This window comes from Myxine glutinosa, chromosome 5 (genome assembly GCF_964187855.1).
Source record: "Myxine glutinosa chromosome 5, kmMyxGlut1.1, whole genome shotgun sequence".
NCBI lineage: Eukaryota > Metazoa > Chordata > Myxini > Myxiniformes > Myxinidae > Myxine > Myxine glutinosa.
In genome coordinates this window covers 70,126,999-70,144,192 of record NC_136265.1, presented here as the reverse complement: position 1 = coordinate 70,144,192, position 17,194 = coordinate 70,126,999, and the positions used below count along the sequence as shown (strand labels likewise).

General features: G+C 45.2%; 1 protein-coding gene across 1 annotated transcript; it reads right to left on the bottom strand.

The window, feature by feature from the left end:
* Nucleotides 1-1,542: 1,542 nt before the first annotated feature.
* On the bottom strand, nucleotides 1,543-15,537 carry LOC144892123 (uncharacterized). Its single transcript, XM_078777339.1, has 6 exons — nucleotides 15,387-15,537; nucleotides 12,470-12,610; nucleotides 6,931-7,062; nucleotides 4,031-4,093; nucleotides 3,808-3,945; nucleotides 1,543-1,697 (listed from the first exon to the last, which is right to left on the bottom strand). The coding sequence occupies exons 1-6, from the start codon at nucleotides 15,535-15,537 to the stop codon at nucleotides 1,543-1,545; spliced, it is 780 nt and encodes a 259-aa protein (XP_078633465.1).
* Between the last annotated feature and the right edge of the window lie 1,657 nt (nucleotides 15,538-17,194).

The window sequence follows — 17,194 nt, the reverse complement described above, 5'->3', positions numbered from 1 at the left end:
AGAGAGGTGTGAATAAAGCATATAGGCGGGTTTGCCAGATGAGAGATAATGTGTGTGAGATTTCTCATGATTGAAAGACATATTCCAAGTGTTTGACCAGCACATGATCTTGTCAAGGTATGAAGAGAGGGAAGAAGCTGCTGCCTGTTTATCTGAACGATGAGATGTCACGGAAAAGGGTGGAGTCGTCAGCAAGGAGATAAACAGGATTTTACAAAGAGTCAAAGAGACCATTGATGAAGATTAGGGTTCGGATGGGGCCCAAGACTATTGCCTTGGGTCAAACCAGCCTTGACAGGGAGAGGAGATGAAAGGGTTCCGTCGAGAGCCACACGTTTGCTTTGAGAGGTGAGGAACTCAGTGACCCAAGAATGGAGTGGGTCTTGGATACCATTGGCAGAGAATTTGGAGAGCTCGACGGGATGACAGACCGTATAGAAAGCTTAAGCTTTGTCTAGAGAGATGCCGGGATGTCATGTCTGAAATTGAAGGCCCCCATCCGTTGTTGGGAGAGTAGAGTCAACATGTACATTGTACAAAGTGGAGTGACCCAGGTCTGAATCCGAATTGATCGTTGGAGAAGAGAAATGATTTTATGTGAACTGTAGTGATGGATTCAATGACGTTGCTGATGATTGGAAGGAATACAATAGGTCTGTAGTTAAGGGTGTTGCTATTTGCACCTTTCATGTAATGCAGTGATATTGGCAGACTTCCAAGCATATGGAATATGACTTTGGGGAAATGATGGAGTGAAAAGAGCAGAGAGGAAGAGCAGGAGCAGGTTTTTCAGATACGTGAGCTTTGCCATCCAATCCATTTGCCGAATCAGACCTCAAGGTTGCCAGAAGCAAACAAACACTGAATTTGGAAGCAAACACTGAATTGAGGCACTCGGTCTTCTCACGAGCGGAGCCTGAGTGAATTGCCAGACTCGCCAGCACTGAGGCTGCTCTCTGAGAATGGCTGGAGAGATGTTGACCTTCACAAGCACACAATTCGATAAACCAATTGGAGCAGAGGAAGAGCACAAGACATTGGTGGGGAAGTTGGTCATAACCAAATCCGCAATGAAGGATTTGGCATTGACAGGTATCCAGGTGGGAAGGTATCAGTCTCATGGAGTTATAGAAGTCCTTTGCTGAGGTGGCATGGCTGGTGAGAGAGGTACCGACACCCAACCAATTGGCGTGGTGACATTTGAAATCACCACATGCGAGGACGAGTGAGCTGGGATGAGTGGTTAAAAGTTGGTGCATATCATCTGAGAGAGATGTGGATGGAGCCATCACTGTTTTGAAGGACAGCATAACACACAGACAAATATGAGGTGGCAGCGGAAGGGAAGTTGCAGCCAGAGGTAGTCCTGGGGTTTGGGAGGTGCAAGTACAGTACACGGATAATGAGAAATGGAGTTCTTGATATACAGCGCGTCTACACCACCAGGACAGGGTTCAGGTCGATCAAGCCGGAAAAGACAATAGCCAGAGAGACACTGAGTAGTCACGGGCGACCTGTGGGAGGAAGGCTTCCTGGCTGTCATCAGCGGCTGTCCGGATTGTGTGGGATTTTCACTTCCCACACAACAAAACCTGATCTCAGATGATGAAGGAAGTGTTCCAAGTTCAACACAAATGATGGTAAAGGAAACATCAGAGAGTAGATGTTTTCTTTGCAGCCGAACACTGCGCCCCAGCCTGGAGCAGAAGCCCACACGTGAGAAAGGTTGATGTTGCCATTAACAACGCCCTCCGCATTGTAGCTGGTTGCTTGAAGCCCACTTGAATTCCACCTGCCAGTCCTAGCGGGAATCGCCCCGGCCGGCCTCCGATGGGAGGCTGCTACCCTCGCCCTGGCAAGGAATGCCCAGAAACACAACTGGCACATCCTGCACAACACCACAACGATAGTGGCGCCTCCAAGCAGACTCAAGTCCCGCCATCCCTACAACAAGGCGGCACAAGAGATGCTCAGTTCTATCCCTGAGGACCTGTCTAGAAGCGCATGGCTGGCGGCATCTTGGAAGCAGGTGTGGGAAACGGCCGGGCCCACCCGCATCCACCGCTACATCTGGGACCCAGGAGGTGGCATCGTAGGAGAAGACCTACCACGCCTGCAATGGACCTTGCTGAACCATCTACGTACGGGGGTCGGCCACTTCAAATCATCGCTGAAGATGTGGGGCCTGGCAGATAGCGCCGTGTGCGAGTGCGGCGAGCCTGAGCAGACTGCCGAACACATAATTACCACCTGCCCCCGATACAGACCACCTTCAGAAGCCGGCCTCTTCGACGTAGGACCAGAGACGAGGTCATGGCTGCACGACACTGAGCTGGCCATCTGATGATACACGAAAGAAGAAGAAGAAAACCTGATCTCAGATGATGAAGGAAGTGTTCCAAGTTCAACACAAATGATGGTAAAAGAAACATCAGAGAGTAGATGTTTTGAGAATGATACGAAACTGAGTTGCAGAACGTAATTCCACAGTAAGTCATCCAGAAATGGTGCAGGTGAGGGAAAAATTGCGGAACTCAATGACGAGATTCTTTAATGGCTTTTGAGCGATTTGTATGGTGCGATTTAACAATCTTGAATACACTTTTCACTTCACACGTTTAGATCGTCATAAATTTGTCTTTGAAACCTGTCAAGTCCCAATATTCCGAGTTGATTTGTTGTTTCCAATGCTATTTCCAGACTCTATTAATGAAACAGACTTTACAAATGGTGGCTTTATGGGTCAGATTATCAACAACAACAACAACATGCATTTTCAGGCCATTTTCCCTGCTAGAGCGGGGTTAGCCTTGCAGTCCCCATGACAATCTTCTCCATTTTGCCCTATTTTCTGCATCTCTCCTTGTTAACCCCCTTGCACGCATTTCTTCTTCCACCATCTTTAGCCAAGTCTTTCTTGGTCTTCCCCATCCTCTACTTCCTTCTACATTCATTTCCATCACTCTTCTCAACCAGTCACTTTCATCCTTCCTCAACACATGACCAAACCATCTCAACCTGTTTCTCTTCACAGCATCCATCACAGGCTCTATTCCCATCATCTTTCGTAATTCATCATTTGTCTTCCTCTCTCTCAACGATACTCCACACATCCACCGAACCATTCGCATTTCCACCCTTTCCAGCCTTCGTTGCTGCTCCACGTTCATTACCCATGTCTCGCTCCCATAAATCATAACACTTCTCACACATGCAGCATACACCTTTCCCTTCAGCTTCAATTAATCTCCCCTCCTCATCAGCATGCCACTCAGTTCCCAAAAGATCAATCCTGAATAAAGGCCAGAAATACAAAGTACAGAAATATTTCTGGTTATTTTAGAAGCAAATAATATCCCTGCCCAGTATAGACAAACAAGCCCTCTTGGAACCACCTTTGGAGGCCATTTTTCCCGGAAAGCAGGGGTTGGCCTTTTTTGGGAACCATGGTCCCCTTTTTGAAGCAATGTTTTATGGCCGGATGCCCTTCCTGCCGCCAACCCTGTTAGTCGCCTCTTGCGAAACACAGGGAATTACCAGTGACCTAGTACTCAATTTGCCGACCTAGGAAGGATGACAGGCTGAGTCAACCCCCCTGGCGTTAATTCAGCAATCAATCGGGATTCAAACCCAGGATCCTCGGATCCCACGCCGGCACCCTAACTGCTAAGCCAACACCAGGCTAAGCAAGCCCTTTTTGTTGACCGATATTTAATTGATCTTTTGTTCTGCAGAGTTCGATCAAAATCATTTCATCAGTAAAAAGAACAAAAACAAAACAAAACAGGTGAAGCATGTGTCGCTTACCTTCAAGCGGCTGCGCAGCTTTGTCGGACTCCCCGGGGAAAGAACCAAGTGGTTCCTGCTTCACACGCACATTGCTCAAAGCATCATGGGAGGTCTGAAAATAACTTTGCAAAGTGTCCATCGTCCCCAGATCTTCACCTGTAAACCATATGACAATTTGTTTCTTACTGAGGAAAACAGTCTGGAATATTTTTATTTTTATTATCATTATTGTTATTCAGACCTTTGACAAGCGAGGAGGAATCATCAATGAACTCGGACTCCACCTTCACTTCCACAATAAAATCTGAAAATAAAAACATCCCATTCAAACTCAACATGAAATAACCTTTTTCATTTTTTTGGAATACATACTCAACGCCCGTGGAAGAGCTCTTATTAGTACACTGAACGGATCAGGACGCTTCAGGACAAAAGGAACAGCAGAGAGAGGGGGAAACACCAACAGCAGTGCCGATGGCCAAGACAGAGAGGGGTGGACAAACAGAGGGTATATGGAGGAAAAGGGGGGAGGGGGTGGTAGGAGAGGATGCAGGAGGTGGACAAGTAGGATACAGAAGGCAACTCTCAGGAGGGAAAATTGGAGTTGGGAAGGAGTAGGGATTGGGATTGTGTGGATGGGGGGTAACGAGGGAAGAAAAGATAATGTTTTTGGATTGGAGATGAGATGGTGTTGAACAGCGGTCTTGAAGACGTGGAGATAAGAATGAGATTGAAGAGGATGTGGATGTTGGTTCCACAGGTGTAGAAAAGGAGGAACAAATGAGTGGAGGTGAGCAGTGATCCTGGATTTAGGTGGTTTCACCAGAAGGGGTTGATAGTGGACCATGTGTGCCCTGCAAAAATATTGGGGAGACAAAGCATAAAAAGAGTAGAGGGTACAAAACGAGACAGGATGTGGTAGAAGGCAAAGAGACCACCGACCTGTCTGCGATGGCGAAGTGACAGGACGTAGACTCTTCATCGCGGGAGATTCTAACAATATTAAAGGCCTTGTTTTCCGCGGCGTCAAGCTGAGAAAGATGTGAGGCAGGGGAGCCAGCCCAGAGGGGAGAGCAGTGCTCCATCAAGTTGCAGATGGAAGCCTCGTCAGTGGATAGGAGTACAGGTGTGCCAAGGAAGGACTCTGTACAACGAAGGATGCGCAGTTGGCTGCTATCTTTGGAGGCCTACTTTGAAATGCAGTTTGCCCAAGAAAGATTGTCTGACGAAACTTTAAAAAAAAATAGACGATGAGAAATTGAAGTAGCATATTATACAGGAAATAAAAGGCATTTCTGAGTACCAGATATCAACAAACCTTTCTAGGGTGAATTAGGTATGCTGAATTTGAATCTGCTTGTTGCCAAGCTCGGCTTTGCTTCGTAAGCGCGCAAAATGGCAAATCCAATATGGCTGCCGAAGACCTTTTTTATGGACAAATTTGATATTTTCATGATTATGATGAAATTAATACAACTTTTGGAAGTTGTGCTGGTCATTCTTATAAGTCTAACCTACATAACCAACATTGTGCTCAGGTGTATCTATTGGTAGCAGGTGGCTCTGTTCATGTGGTCATGAATGTGGCATTGAAAGTCAGGTAAGAAAATCATTGATTGAAGCTACGTTTCCCTCTGAAAATGTTTGTGTCAAGCCCAATAGTATAAATTGTTGCTGAAAGCAAATAGAAAGATTTTAAATAAATTAATCTTGTTTTATTTGTTTTCAAAATCGCTGATGATGGAGCCCCTGTTGATGTTGAAAAGGCCCCGTAAGGTGGATTTAGACGTATGTATTTTCTGTCAGGAGGGCAACAAACTGAAAGACGGCCTTCGAGATGCTTTTATTTCTTGGTATTTCTATGCATGTATGTTTTACCATTGCAGAACAACAGCACTTTTTACGTTTAGTCCACCCATTTATGTATGTACAAGTATTGGACCGATATATCGGCTTTGAAGTCGGGAGGGGATTTATACCTGAGAGTTGAGAGGGGGATGGGGAGGGAGAGCAAAGGTGGGGTGGAGTTGGGAGCGGGAAGTTAATGCTTTTGGGGTGGAGTGTGGTTGAGGAGTTTTGGTGGGGGGAAGAGGGGTTAGAGTTGTGGCGGGGGGGGGGGGGGGGTTGAGGAGTTGGGAAGTGCGTTGGGGATAATAAGGGAACCAATTCAATGAGATCCGATTTTCAGACTCTATTCAAATTTCAAGTCAACCAGATGGAAACTGATTATTGTATTGTATGTGATATTGTCCTTTGACCTTCTGCCCTTTTTTTCAATTTATTTTTTGTATACAAAGTCGAGGCTTGTGTAGGGGCTAGCACATAAAAAACAAAAGCACAAACATAAACACACATGAAACATCATAAAGGGAGGGGGAAACAAGAGGGCGAGAGAGAGGGAAGCATAACAAGAGTGGAGAACAGGGACATTGGGAGATCTGTGGAAGAGAGAGGGATGGGGCGGGGTACATGGGATAAACAAATGGACACCAATGGGAGCTTCAGGAAAGAAAACGGAATTTGAAAAAAAACCTCTGGAACAAACTCCCTCACTATCTATAATCCCACTCCTCCCTCCAGGTCTTTAAAACAGCTGTTCACCACCATCTCTTATCTTCCCCCATACAAAACCTTGATCTTTTCTACCCCTATTAATACATCCCAAACCCACCTTTTTCAAATTTAGTTTCCTTTCCTGAAGGTCCCATTAGTGTCCATCTAGTTTATCCCGTGGACCACATCCTCCCCCAGCCCACTCCCTTCCACAGATCTCCCGATGTCGCTGTTCTCTAATGTTGTTGTGCTTCCCTGTCTCTCCCCCTCTTGTCTCCCGCTCCCTTTATTGTATGTTCTGTGCGTTAGCTCCAACACGAGCCTCGACTTAGTATACAAAATAAATAAACAAACAAACAATCAAATAAATAAATAAATAAAACTTGTCCATTAACGAATCTATCAGGAATCAAAATGTCTGTTCGATCTCCGATTGCGAATGGGATCGGGTCACCGGGTCAGGACATCGACACGATCTTGTTCGAGGGAACCCGATTAGGACGTAGACACGATCTTGTAAGAGTGAACCCGACCCGTACATAGTGTAATTCCCCATGTAAATGTATTTAAACAGTAAACATCACGTACCGTGTCCGGACTTGTTCTCCTCAGGTCGAGCGATCCTGAACCTGCAGTCCGAGTGAGAATCTTCAGGACCGACCAAGTTCCTTCCATCGGAGAAACTCGAGGATCCCGGAGGGTTCAACCTGTTATCCTCACCTGAGACATCTCCATTCATGGCGAACAGTACAGTGAAGAGTGAAGTACAGTGAAGAGTGAAGTACAGTGAAGAGTGAAGTACAGTGTGGTACAGTCCCACACAGTACAAACAACAATGTCAATGTGCGAGTGAAGACAGAGTTCACTCAAGCGTCCTTCAAAAAATAATTAATCAATTCCAATCCGCAGATTCGCCACAGATCGATGATTTCGTTGCAAACATTCGGGTTTTGTTTCGAAACTAAAAACGAACAATTATTCCAGATCAAACTGTAAAGTTGTAATGATGATGATGAGGTAATGTTGGATCAGTTTTATGAAAATGTCAGAATGGTCGCCCGCGGAACTACGTAACTTCCGGTTAGTGCACCCTTCGCGACAAGTCACGTGATTGGATACGTTGAAAACAAACCACAAAAGGGCACGTGTTACAGCTTACTTCCGGTAGTCTCGCCCTCATCTATCCTCATCCTCATTCACTGAGTGAAATGAAGCCCCAGAATGCCCTGCGACCCGGAACTACTCCTGTTGACAAATCCACACAACGGCGCTTCCGGTCCAGCGAACTTAAATTAAAAACGTCAAACTCATGAAACCAGAGAGCAAACTGAGCGGATAACATCAGACAAATAAAATGGTTACCGAATACCGATCACGACGACATGGCGTCTCCACATGGGGGCGAGACCTAGTATGGACCGTTATTACCGTCGAAGCTCGCGAAGCGAAGATGAAGTTAAGCAATCGGGTGCGTACACGTGCCATATGTGTGCCGTACGTGTGCCGTGTCTGCATTTTAAAAATTCATTTTCTCGGCAACCGTTGATCCGATTGACATGAAATTTTTACTACAGGAGCGCCTCTGCCTGTAGATTTTTTGCTGATAAGTATGACGTCATAGGTCACGTGGTACGGACGCCATCTTGGAAAAACGTCACAACCTCTATCTCCCAAACCACTTAATGGAAAAAATTGAAACATGGCTCATTGTCAAGTACACCCCATGGGGAATAAGATATATATGTTAATGATGATGTCATAGGTGTCTGCATTATGACGTCATAATTCGACAAGTAAAAAGCTTGATCTGTCTGATAGGTATGAAAAAAGAAAATCCTCTGCAACTGTTGGTCCGATAAACACGAAATTTTCAGAATATAAGCGGCTCCTCCTGTAGAATTGTTCTAATGATAATTACGGTCATTGGTCACGTGGTACAGGCGCCATCTTGGAAAAGTCGAAAAAATTTGCACCTCTATATCTTGGAAACCACTCCATGGAAAAAAAATTGAAATATGGCTCGATGTCAAGCACTCCCCTTGGAGAATAAGATATGTTTATGATGATGTCATCAGTACTGTAATAATGACGTCATAACTCGGCAAGTACAATGCTTGATTCAATTAGTATGAATTTTTTTCTCTGCAATTCTTGTGACCGATTGACACAAAATTTTCACCTTCGGAGCACCTCCTCCTGAAGAATATTTTTCTGATAATTATGACGTCATAGTTCAGCGGTAAAGGCGCCATCTTGCAAAAACCGAAAATCTTTGCCCCTCTATATCTCCGACCCCACTCCATGGTAAAAATGAAACATGGCTCATTGTCAAGTACTCCCCATGGGGAATAGGATATGTTAATGATGACGTCATTGGTGCCTTAATTATGACGTCATAATTCGGCAACGCTTAGTCTGATCATTTTGAAATTTATTGAGCATGATCTATGCAACAATTATATTCGAGAATATAAATTTATGTCACGTGGTCTGGCAGCCATATACGATCAAAGAAAAAAAAACACTTCAAAAACAAAAGAGTTCACTTGCACCAAGTTGACTGCGCAGGGTAAGTTTTCTATCAATACCATCTAGTTAATATTAGGATCTGTGAAGGAGGAAACACGTGACTAAAACTGGCAGATTGCTGGAAGTTTGACAAACTATGTCTGCACCAACAGTGTGAATGACGTCACAGTCGTGGTTCACAGGTTCAACACCGCACCCTGCACATGGTCCGCCATATCTCGTTGTTCGCTCAAAGATTGATGGGACACCGCAACACACGCTGGAGATTTATGAGACACCGCAACACACACTGGAAATTGATAGGACACCGCAGCACACGGTGAAGATTGATGGAACACCGCAACACACGCTGGAGATTTATGGGACACCGCAACACACACTGGAAATTGATGGGACACCGCAACACACGCTGAAGATTGATGGGACACCGCAATACACGCTGGAGATTTATGGGACACCGCAACACACACTGGAAATTGATGGGACACCGCAACACACACTGGAAATTGATGGGACACCGCAACACATGCTGGAAATTGATGGGACACCGCAACACAAGCTGGAGATTTATGGGACACCGCAACACACACTAGACATTGATGGGACCGCAACACACGCTGGAAATTGATGGGCCACCACAACACACACTATACTTTCATGGGACCGCAACACACGCTGGACATTGGTGGGACACCGCAACACACGCTGGACATTGATGGGACCGCAACACACGCTGGACATTGATGGGACCGCAATACACGCTGGACATTGATGGTGCAGCGCAACAGACGCTGGAATTCACACATCACATTCACATGGGAACACTGGACAGACATGGCTCTATCTAATCTTATTCATTCACACGGGACAGACATGGCCATATCTATTATCTAATCTTATTCATTCACACGGGAACACGGGACAGACACGGTCTATCTAATCTTATTCATGCACACGGGACAGACATGGCTCTCCCTTATCTTATTCATTCTGATGTCCTTTACATTGTTGTAAACCAGTGGTTGGTTACTGCTTACTGAACATTGCAGCGTTACAACATGGACATTCTTGCAAATGATGGAAGACAAGAACTGCAGGACCATGGACATCCACAACAAAAAAGCGTGTGCTTATCCACGGTGATCCATTGTTGCCATCGGCAACGTCCATAGTAATTTGAGGCTGGGGGGAGAAGGGCACAGGGTTCGAAAGAAAATGGGGCTTTGGGGGAAGGGGGCTAACAGGGTTAGAAAATATCATGGTCTTGAGGGGGCTGTGATCTGAGATCGTGGTGAACAGCTGTGTTGAATAACAAGAGGGAAGAATGAGATTGAAGAACATGTGGAAGTTGTTCGGGTTAGGGTTCGATGATGTGGGTTCATCAAAACAATTGATATGGGTTCCGTTGTGTGCATTTAGCACTCCCCATGCTGTCTGAAGGTAGTCAGTGAAACTGTGCAAGGTTCATCGTGAGGGAAATCCGACATTTCCAGAACCATGCGTCGAAATTATGAATGGGTGGTGTTTCCTTGGGCAACTAACTGTGTCCGCCTTAAGCTGAAAACAAGGCGAAAAAGACATAAAATGTCAGAGCCCACGTGGTTTTAGTAATTTTGCTGTAAAGAGTTAAAGACCGCCTCATGCTGCATATGTTATACTCTCATGTATTGTCTTTGTGCCAAGTTTGAACAAAATCGGACCATGCATATTCAAGGAATGGTTGCGGATGGACGCACGGATAAGACCCAATCCATAAGCCCCTGTTTCGGACTAAGTCCAGAGGGGGCGAATAATGAACACCTGGTCTGTCGTGTAGCTTGAGATGAAGGGAAATGTTAGCTTTGTTACATTGACTAATAGTATTAATCGAGCCAAAAACCAATGAATCAAATTGTGACGCGCCATCATCAAGATCGTTGTTGTTTGGAAGCCTGTGTTGCTTTTTCGTGATACGAGTGTTGTACATTGCTTCATGTTGTTCAGTGGCATGGAGAACACCATTAGTATCAGGGGACCACGAATATCTTATGTAGGGGTGTTGTCCCGTATCTTGTTGTGTATTGTGAGGGGCAACACGAGTATATGATGTCTGAGGGGTCCAGCAAGCATTCCCTATTTGACGACAGCTGTTGGGAGCAGAATTTCTAGGGGCTTGGTAGCTGCAGGCATTTGATGGGAGGTTGGGTCGTAGTTGTGGAAACTTGGAAGTAAGACAGAACTTGGCCCAATGGCCGAGTTTGCCACACAATCTGCATGCGTCGTTGTGAGCAGGACATCTGCCTTACATCTTGCTCAGCTCAGCGCTGTGGAAACGATGGCCTTCAGATTATTGGAATCTCCTGCATTGAAGCCGAGTCTATGGGCCTATCACTTCACAGACAGGTTGATGGTCTCCGTGTTCTACCACTTCCTTTGTGGTCTTGCACCCTCAGCGCTTTCTATTCTTTATCCCCTCACCCCTCCCCCAATACGTGCAAGGCTTACACAATCCACCATCAACCCCTTTCTGGTGAAACAGCCTAAATCCAGGATCACTACTCACCTTCACTCAATTGTTCCTCTTTTTCCCCACCTGTGGAACCAACTTCCACATCCTATTAAATCTCATTCTTCCCTCCAGCTTTTCAGACAGTTGTTCACCACCATCTCAGATCGTCCCAAACCCAAAACCATGATATTTTCTACTTTCGTTAACCCTCCTCCCCCTCCCCACCCCAATCCCTCCTCTTTCCAGTTTTCCCTTGTGAGACTTCCCTTCTGTATCCATCTTGTCCACCACATGCATCCTCTCCTGATGCCCCCCCCCCCCCAATTCCTCCCCACACCCATTGTTTATTCACCTCCCTCTGTCTTGGCCTTCATGTCTGCTGTTGATGTTCCCCCCTCTCTGCTGTTCCTTTTGTCCTTTTGCATCGTAATCCTTTCAGAGTACTAGTACTAGCTTTTAAATGAGCCTTGACTATACATACAAAAAAAAATTGTGGGTTTTCTGATGGAGGAGGAGGCATTAAAAAAACAATTTTGAAGGTTTTTTTTTATATTGGGAAGAGCTTTTGAAGGGAGAAATATTTTATTCAGTGAAGATTCCAAAAAGGGATATGGTAGCTTTCAGTTGTTTTGGAGTGAAGAAGACTTTTGTTGTTTGTATTTTTTTGGGAACAATGGTGGGAAAAAGATTAAGCTGAGGGATCAGAAGTAGCAATACCTGGAAGAAAACATGCTAAAAAGAAGCAGGTGCGGTCAAAAACAGAGGCAGTAGCAACAACTCGAAGAGCCCAGTGCTACACGAGTCGGACAGACTTTACCCGGGACACATAATTCGACAATGCAACACATGATGAGGTTAAGCACAGAAAATTGGACAAAAACACAACCAGCAACACAGGAATGAAAATAAAAACATTAAAATACAACTTATCTGGTCTGGGAATCTTAGCTTTGTTAAACTGGAAGGATGAACTCACGAACCAGCAACGCACGTGGAGCAACCCGGAACCGGAAATAAAATTGCAATAGAGTTTGGTACGAAATCACTTCCTCATTAAAATAATAAACATGTCAAAACAGTGTCATGTGTTCTCTATGAATCTCAGCTTACCTTTGAGCAGCCGAGCAGCTTTGCTGGTGTCCTCGGGAGGAGAGTCACACGGTTCCTGCTTTACGTGCTCATTGCTCAAAGTATCTTGGGGAGTTTGAAAATAACTTTGGAAAGTTTCCATCATCCCCAGATGAGCTTCACCTGCAAATCATTTGACAATTAGTTTCTTAATCAGGAAGGCATTTGTGTTATAAGAACGATCATTGGAAGATTATTACCTCTGCCGCCGAAGGTGGACGAACGGAGGATACATTTTGACACGTCTGTGTTTGTTACCTGCGCAAATCGAAGATTTTTCATACATATTGGTTAGTCGCGTGCGTTATTTTGTCTGACTGTTAGTATATGTGTTAATCGTGTACGGGTCATAATCTTAAACCGATCTTCACGAATCTTCACCAAATGGTCGAGTTTGTCATGAGCAAGAAGCCTATTGATTTTGAGGTCAAAGGCTCAAAAGGTAAACATCGGATAAAGGTCAACAACTTCGGTCAAATCCTCAATTTTGATCCGATGGACTTGATGTTTGAAAACGATTTGCATATCCGGTCACTGGATTGAACCACCAATTATTTTTCAGGTCAAATTTGTCTTCAGGATTTTGCAAGTATCGTGTTCTGCTCGACGTCCTTCTTGTTTCTTTGTTTGTGACCAGGATATCTGAAAACTTTCTGGACAGATTCTGACGAAATCCGGTGGACATGGTGGGCGTATGACAAAGAAGAATTGATTCGATTTTTTTGGAAAGATGTATGAATTTTTAAAATCCGGATACGAGAATTTTTTCATTTCTTAAGATTGTACGTGATTTCACCATTGGAATGATGATGACCACTCCTTTTTGCATCATGATGGCGCATAGGGCTGCCGAAGCAGTTTCTAGGGAATTGGGCACAATCCTGGACGGGTCACCACTCTGATGAAGGACACACGAATGGCTCATTCATCCAAGTAAGCCGGTACTCATTCTGCCAAGTGCCGACCTCGGAAGGATGACAGGCTGAGTCAGCCCACGTGGTGTTAACTTAATGGCATGACAGGGCCTTGAACTTAGGACCCTGAGACCTCAGGCCAGCCACCTTAACTATTACGCCAACACCAGGCTCACCATATAATTATAATTCCCCATTTATTAATTTCTCTCTTTCGCTTCCTTATACAATCGATTTGTTTGTGAGTTGTTGTCACAATGTGATGGAATAAAACTGAAAATTATGGCCCGGACATCATTTATTCGAGTACCATGACAGGTATGTTGTTTCCATGGAGACCACCATGTTGTTAAGCTGTGTCGAGCGCTCCGTTCCGTTGGAGTGTTCGCTTGAGAACTTTGAATCAGGTGAGTCGCTTGGCAAGCGGTAAGTAATCTCCATGGTAACGGAACACATCATAGCTTAGGAAATATAAATGGTCTTGTAGGAGCGAAACCGATCAGGACATCGATACAATCTTGTATGAGAGAACCCGATCCGTACATCGACACGATTTTGTATGCCACTTCCTGGCAGTGGTTCCATGCGGATTTCGGTCTGTTGAGAGAAAATGGGTTCCTGTTGAGATCGTACAAAAACACAAGTTGAGAGGTCATACATGCTCCGAGCAGGCACCAGTTTGTTCCGCAGGAATCGCCAACATCTCCGATCTTCAAGAATGCTGGCCAATCACACTGGCTGTGCGTGCGAACCAGATATTGGAATGGAAGATCAGACGATGATGAGCACAATGATGCTTCCATGATCACCATAATGTTTCTCCATTGACCCCCCCGCAACCCCCCACTGTTGCGTTTGATGAACAGTTCCGTGTGAGCCTGTTGCCTCCACCAGTCGCTCAGGCCTTGTCGTGAAACGTCCGAGCAAACTCAATCTTTTATTTGATTTTCATTCTGAAAGAGAGAAGATATAAAGTAATTCTGCTCCTGCTCCATGTGTGTGTTTGGTTCAGTGTTTTGTGAAATACCATATATACCGTTGCGACTGGAACGAGATCGTGTGACATCTCACGAGAGCACGCCACACAGCTACCGTCTGACGAATAAAACAGTTATCTTTCAGGTTCTTTAACTTTATCAAACTTTCCCTGAATCCAAGATTTCGATTCAATTGTTTATTTTAGTTCATTATTCTGTTAATGTAACATAATCCATGTCCACAAAATCAATTTAAGGCTTAGGAGAAAAAAGGAAAAGAAGATGGGCAGAGAAATGCAACAAGTAGACAAGAAGGTGAAGAGATGAAAGTCAAAAATGATAGAAATACAGATCGAGAAAGATAGACAGTGAACATGAGGAACGAGTGAAGATTAAATAAATAATTATAAGGAGAAAAATAATTACAATTAAATCGAGCAACTACATTTAAATTTAATTTGGTGATCGAGAAAAAGGTCTTTCTCCCATGGTGATGTTTTTATTATATTTTCTCAGCAACACATCATGTGATGCATATTATTTCCTCACAGAATGGAACCGAACGATTCATGAAAAATGGAAACAAAATGGCGTACACGGCCCACGTGACCAAACCAATTTCAGGGCACGCCATGTCGGGAACGATTCACGATGAATGGAAACAAAATGGCGTACACGGCCCACGTGACCAAACCAATTTTCAGGGCACGCCATGTCGGGAACGATTCCAGAAAAATGGAAACAAAATGGCGTACACGGCCCACGTGGCCAGACCAATTTTCAGGGCACGCCATGTCGGGAACGATTCACGATAAATGGAAACAAAATGGCGTACACGGCCCACGTGACCAAACCAATTTTCAGGGCACGCCATGTCAGGGCTCTTACCCCCCTCGGCCTCGTCAAAAAGGTGGTTACCCACATCAACACGATCTTGTACAAAGTAACCCGACCCGTACACGGTGTGATTCCCCGTGTAAATGTATTTAAACAGCAAACATCACGTACCGTGTCCGGACTCGTTCTCCTCAGGTCGAGCGATCCTGAACCTGCAGTCCGAGTGAGAATCTTCAGGACCGACTAAGTTCCTTCCATCGGAGAAACACGAGGATCTCGGAGGGTTCAACCTGTTATACTCACCTGAGCCATCTCCATTCATGGCGAACAGTACGGTACAGTGTAGTGTAGCCCCGTACCGTACAGTACACACGTCACGGGTGAGTGAAGACTGAAGTCACTCAAACAACCCAAGAAAATAATTAATCAATTCCAATCCGCAGATTCGCCACAGATGGATTATTTCGTTGCAAACATTCGGGTTTTGTTTAAAAACTAAAAACGAACAATGATTCCTGATCGAACTGTAAAGTTGTAATGTTAATGATGATGAGGTAATGTTCGATCAGTTTTACTAAAATGTCAGAACCCTCTTCCTCATTCAACGAGCGAAACAAAGCCCCACAATGCACCGCGCACCGGAACTCCTCCTGTTTGCAAATCCACACATCGGCACTTCCGATCCAGTGAACGCAAATTAAAAACATCAAACTCATGCAAACAGAGAGCAAACTGAGCCGATACCATCAGGCAAATAAAATGTTTCCAGATTACGACGACATAGCGTCTCCACATATCGACCAGACCTGGCATGGACCGTTGTTAGGGTCTACGAAAGAGACAACACGTGACTAAAACCGACATGGCGGGAAGATTGACAAATTATGTCTGCACAGGCAGTGAGTGACGTCACAGTCGTTGTTCATAAGTTCAACGTCGCATCCTGCAGATGGTCCGCCAATTTTGCTCATGGTGGGTTCAGAATGGCTCAAGGATTGATGGGACACCACAACACACGCTGAAGATTGATGAGACATTGCAACACATACTGAAGATTGATGAGACACCACACGCAACAAACGCTGGAGATTGATGGGACACTGCAACACATGCTGGAAATTGATGGGACACCGCAACACACGTTGGAAATTGATGGGACACTGCAACACACGTTGGAAATTGATGGGACACCGCAACAGATGCTACAAATTGATGCCACACCGCAACAGACGCTGCAAATTGATGCCACACCGCAACAGATGCTAGACATCGATGGGACACCGCAACAGACGCTACACATTGATGGGACACCGCAACAGACGCTAGACATTGATGGGATACCACAACAGTCGTTGCAGATTGATGTGACACTGCAACACACGCTGCAGTATGATGGAACACCGCAACACACATTGGAGATTGATGGGACCACAATATATGCTGGAAATTGATGGGACATCGCAACACACGCTGGAAATTGAAGTGACACCGCAACACACATTGGAGATTGATGGGATCACAATACACGCTGGAAATTGATGAGACACTGCAACACACACTGACGATTGATTGGACACCGCAACACACGCTGAAGATTGACGAGACACTGCAACACACACTGACGATTGATGGGACACCGCAACACAGGATGGAGATTGATGGGACACCACAACACACGCTGCAGATTGATGGGACACCGCAACACGCGCTGCAGATTGATGGGAGACCGCAACACACACTGACGATTGATGGGACACGGCAACACACGCTGCAGATTGATGGGACACGGCAACACACGCTGCAGATTGATGGGACACGGCAACACACGCTGCAGATTGATGGGACACGGCAACACACGCTAGAAATTGATGGGACACGGCAACACATGCTGCAGATTGATGGGACACCGCAACACATGCTGAAGATTGATGAGACACCGCAACACACACTGACGATTCACGGGACACTGCAACACAGGA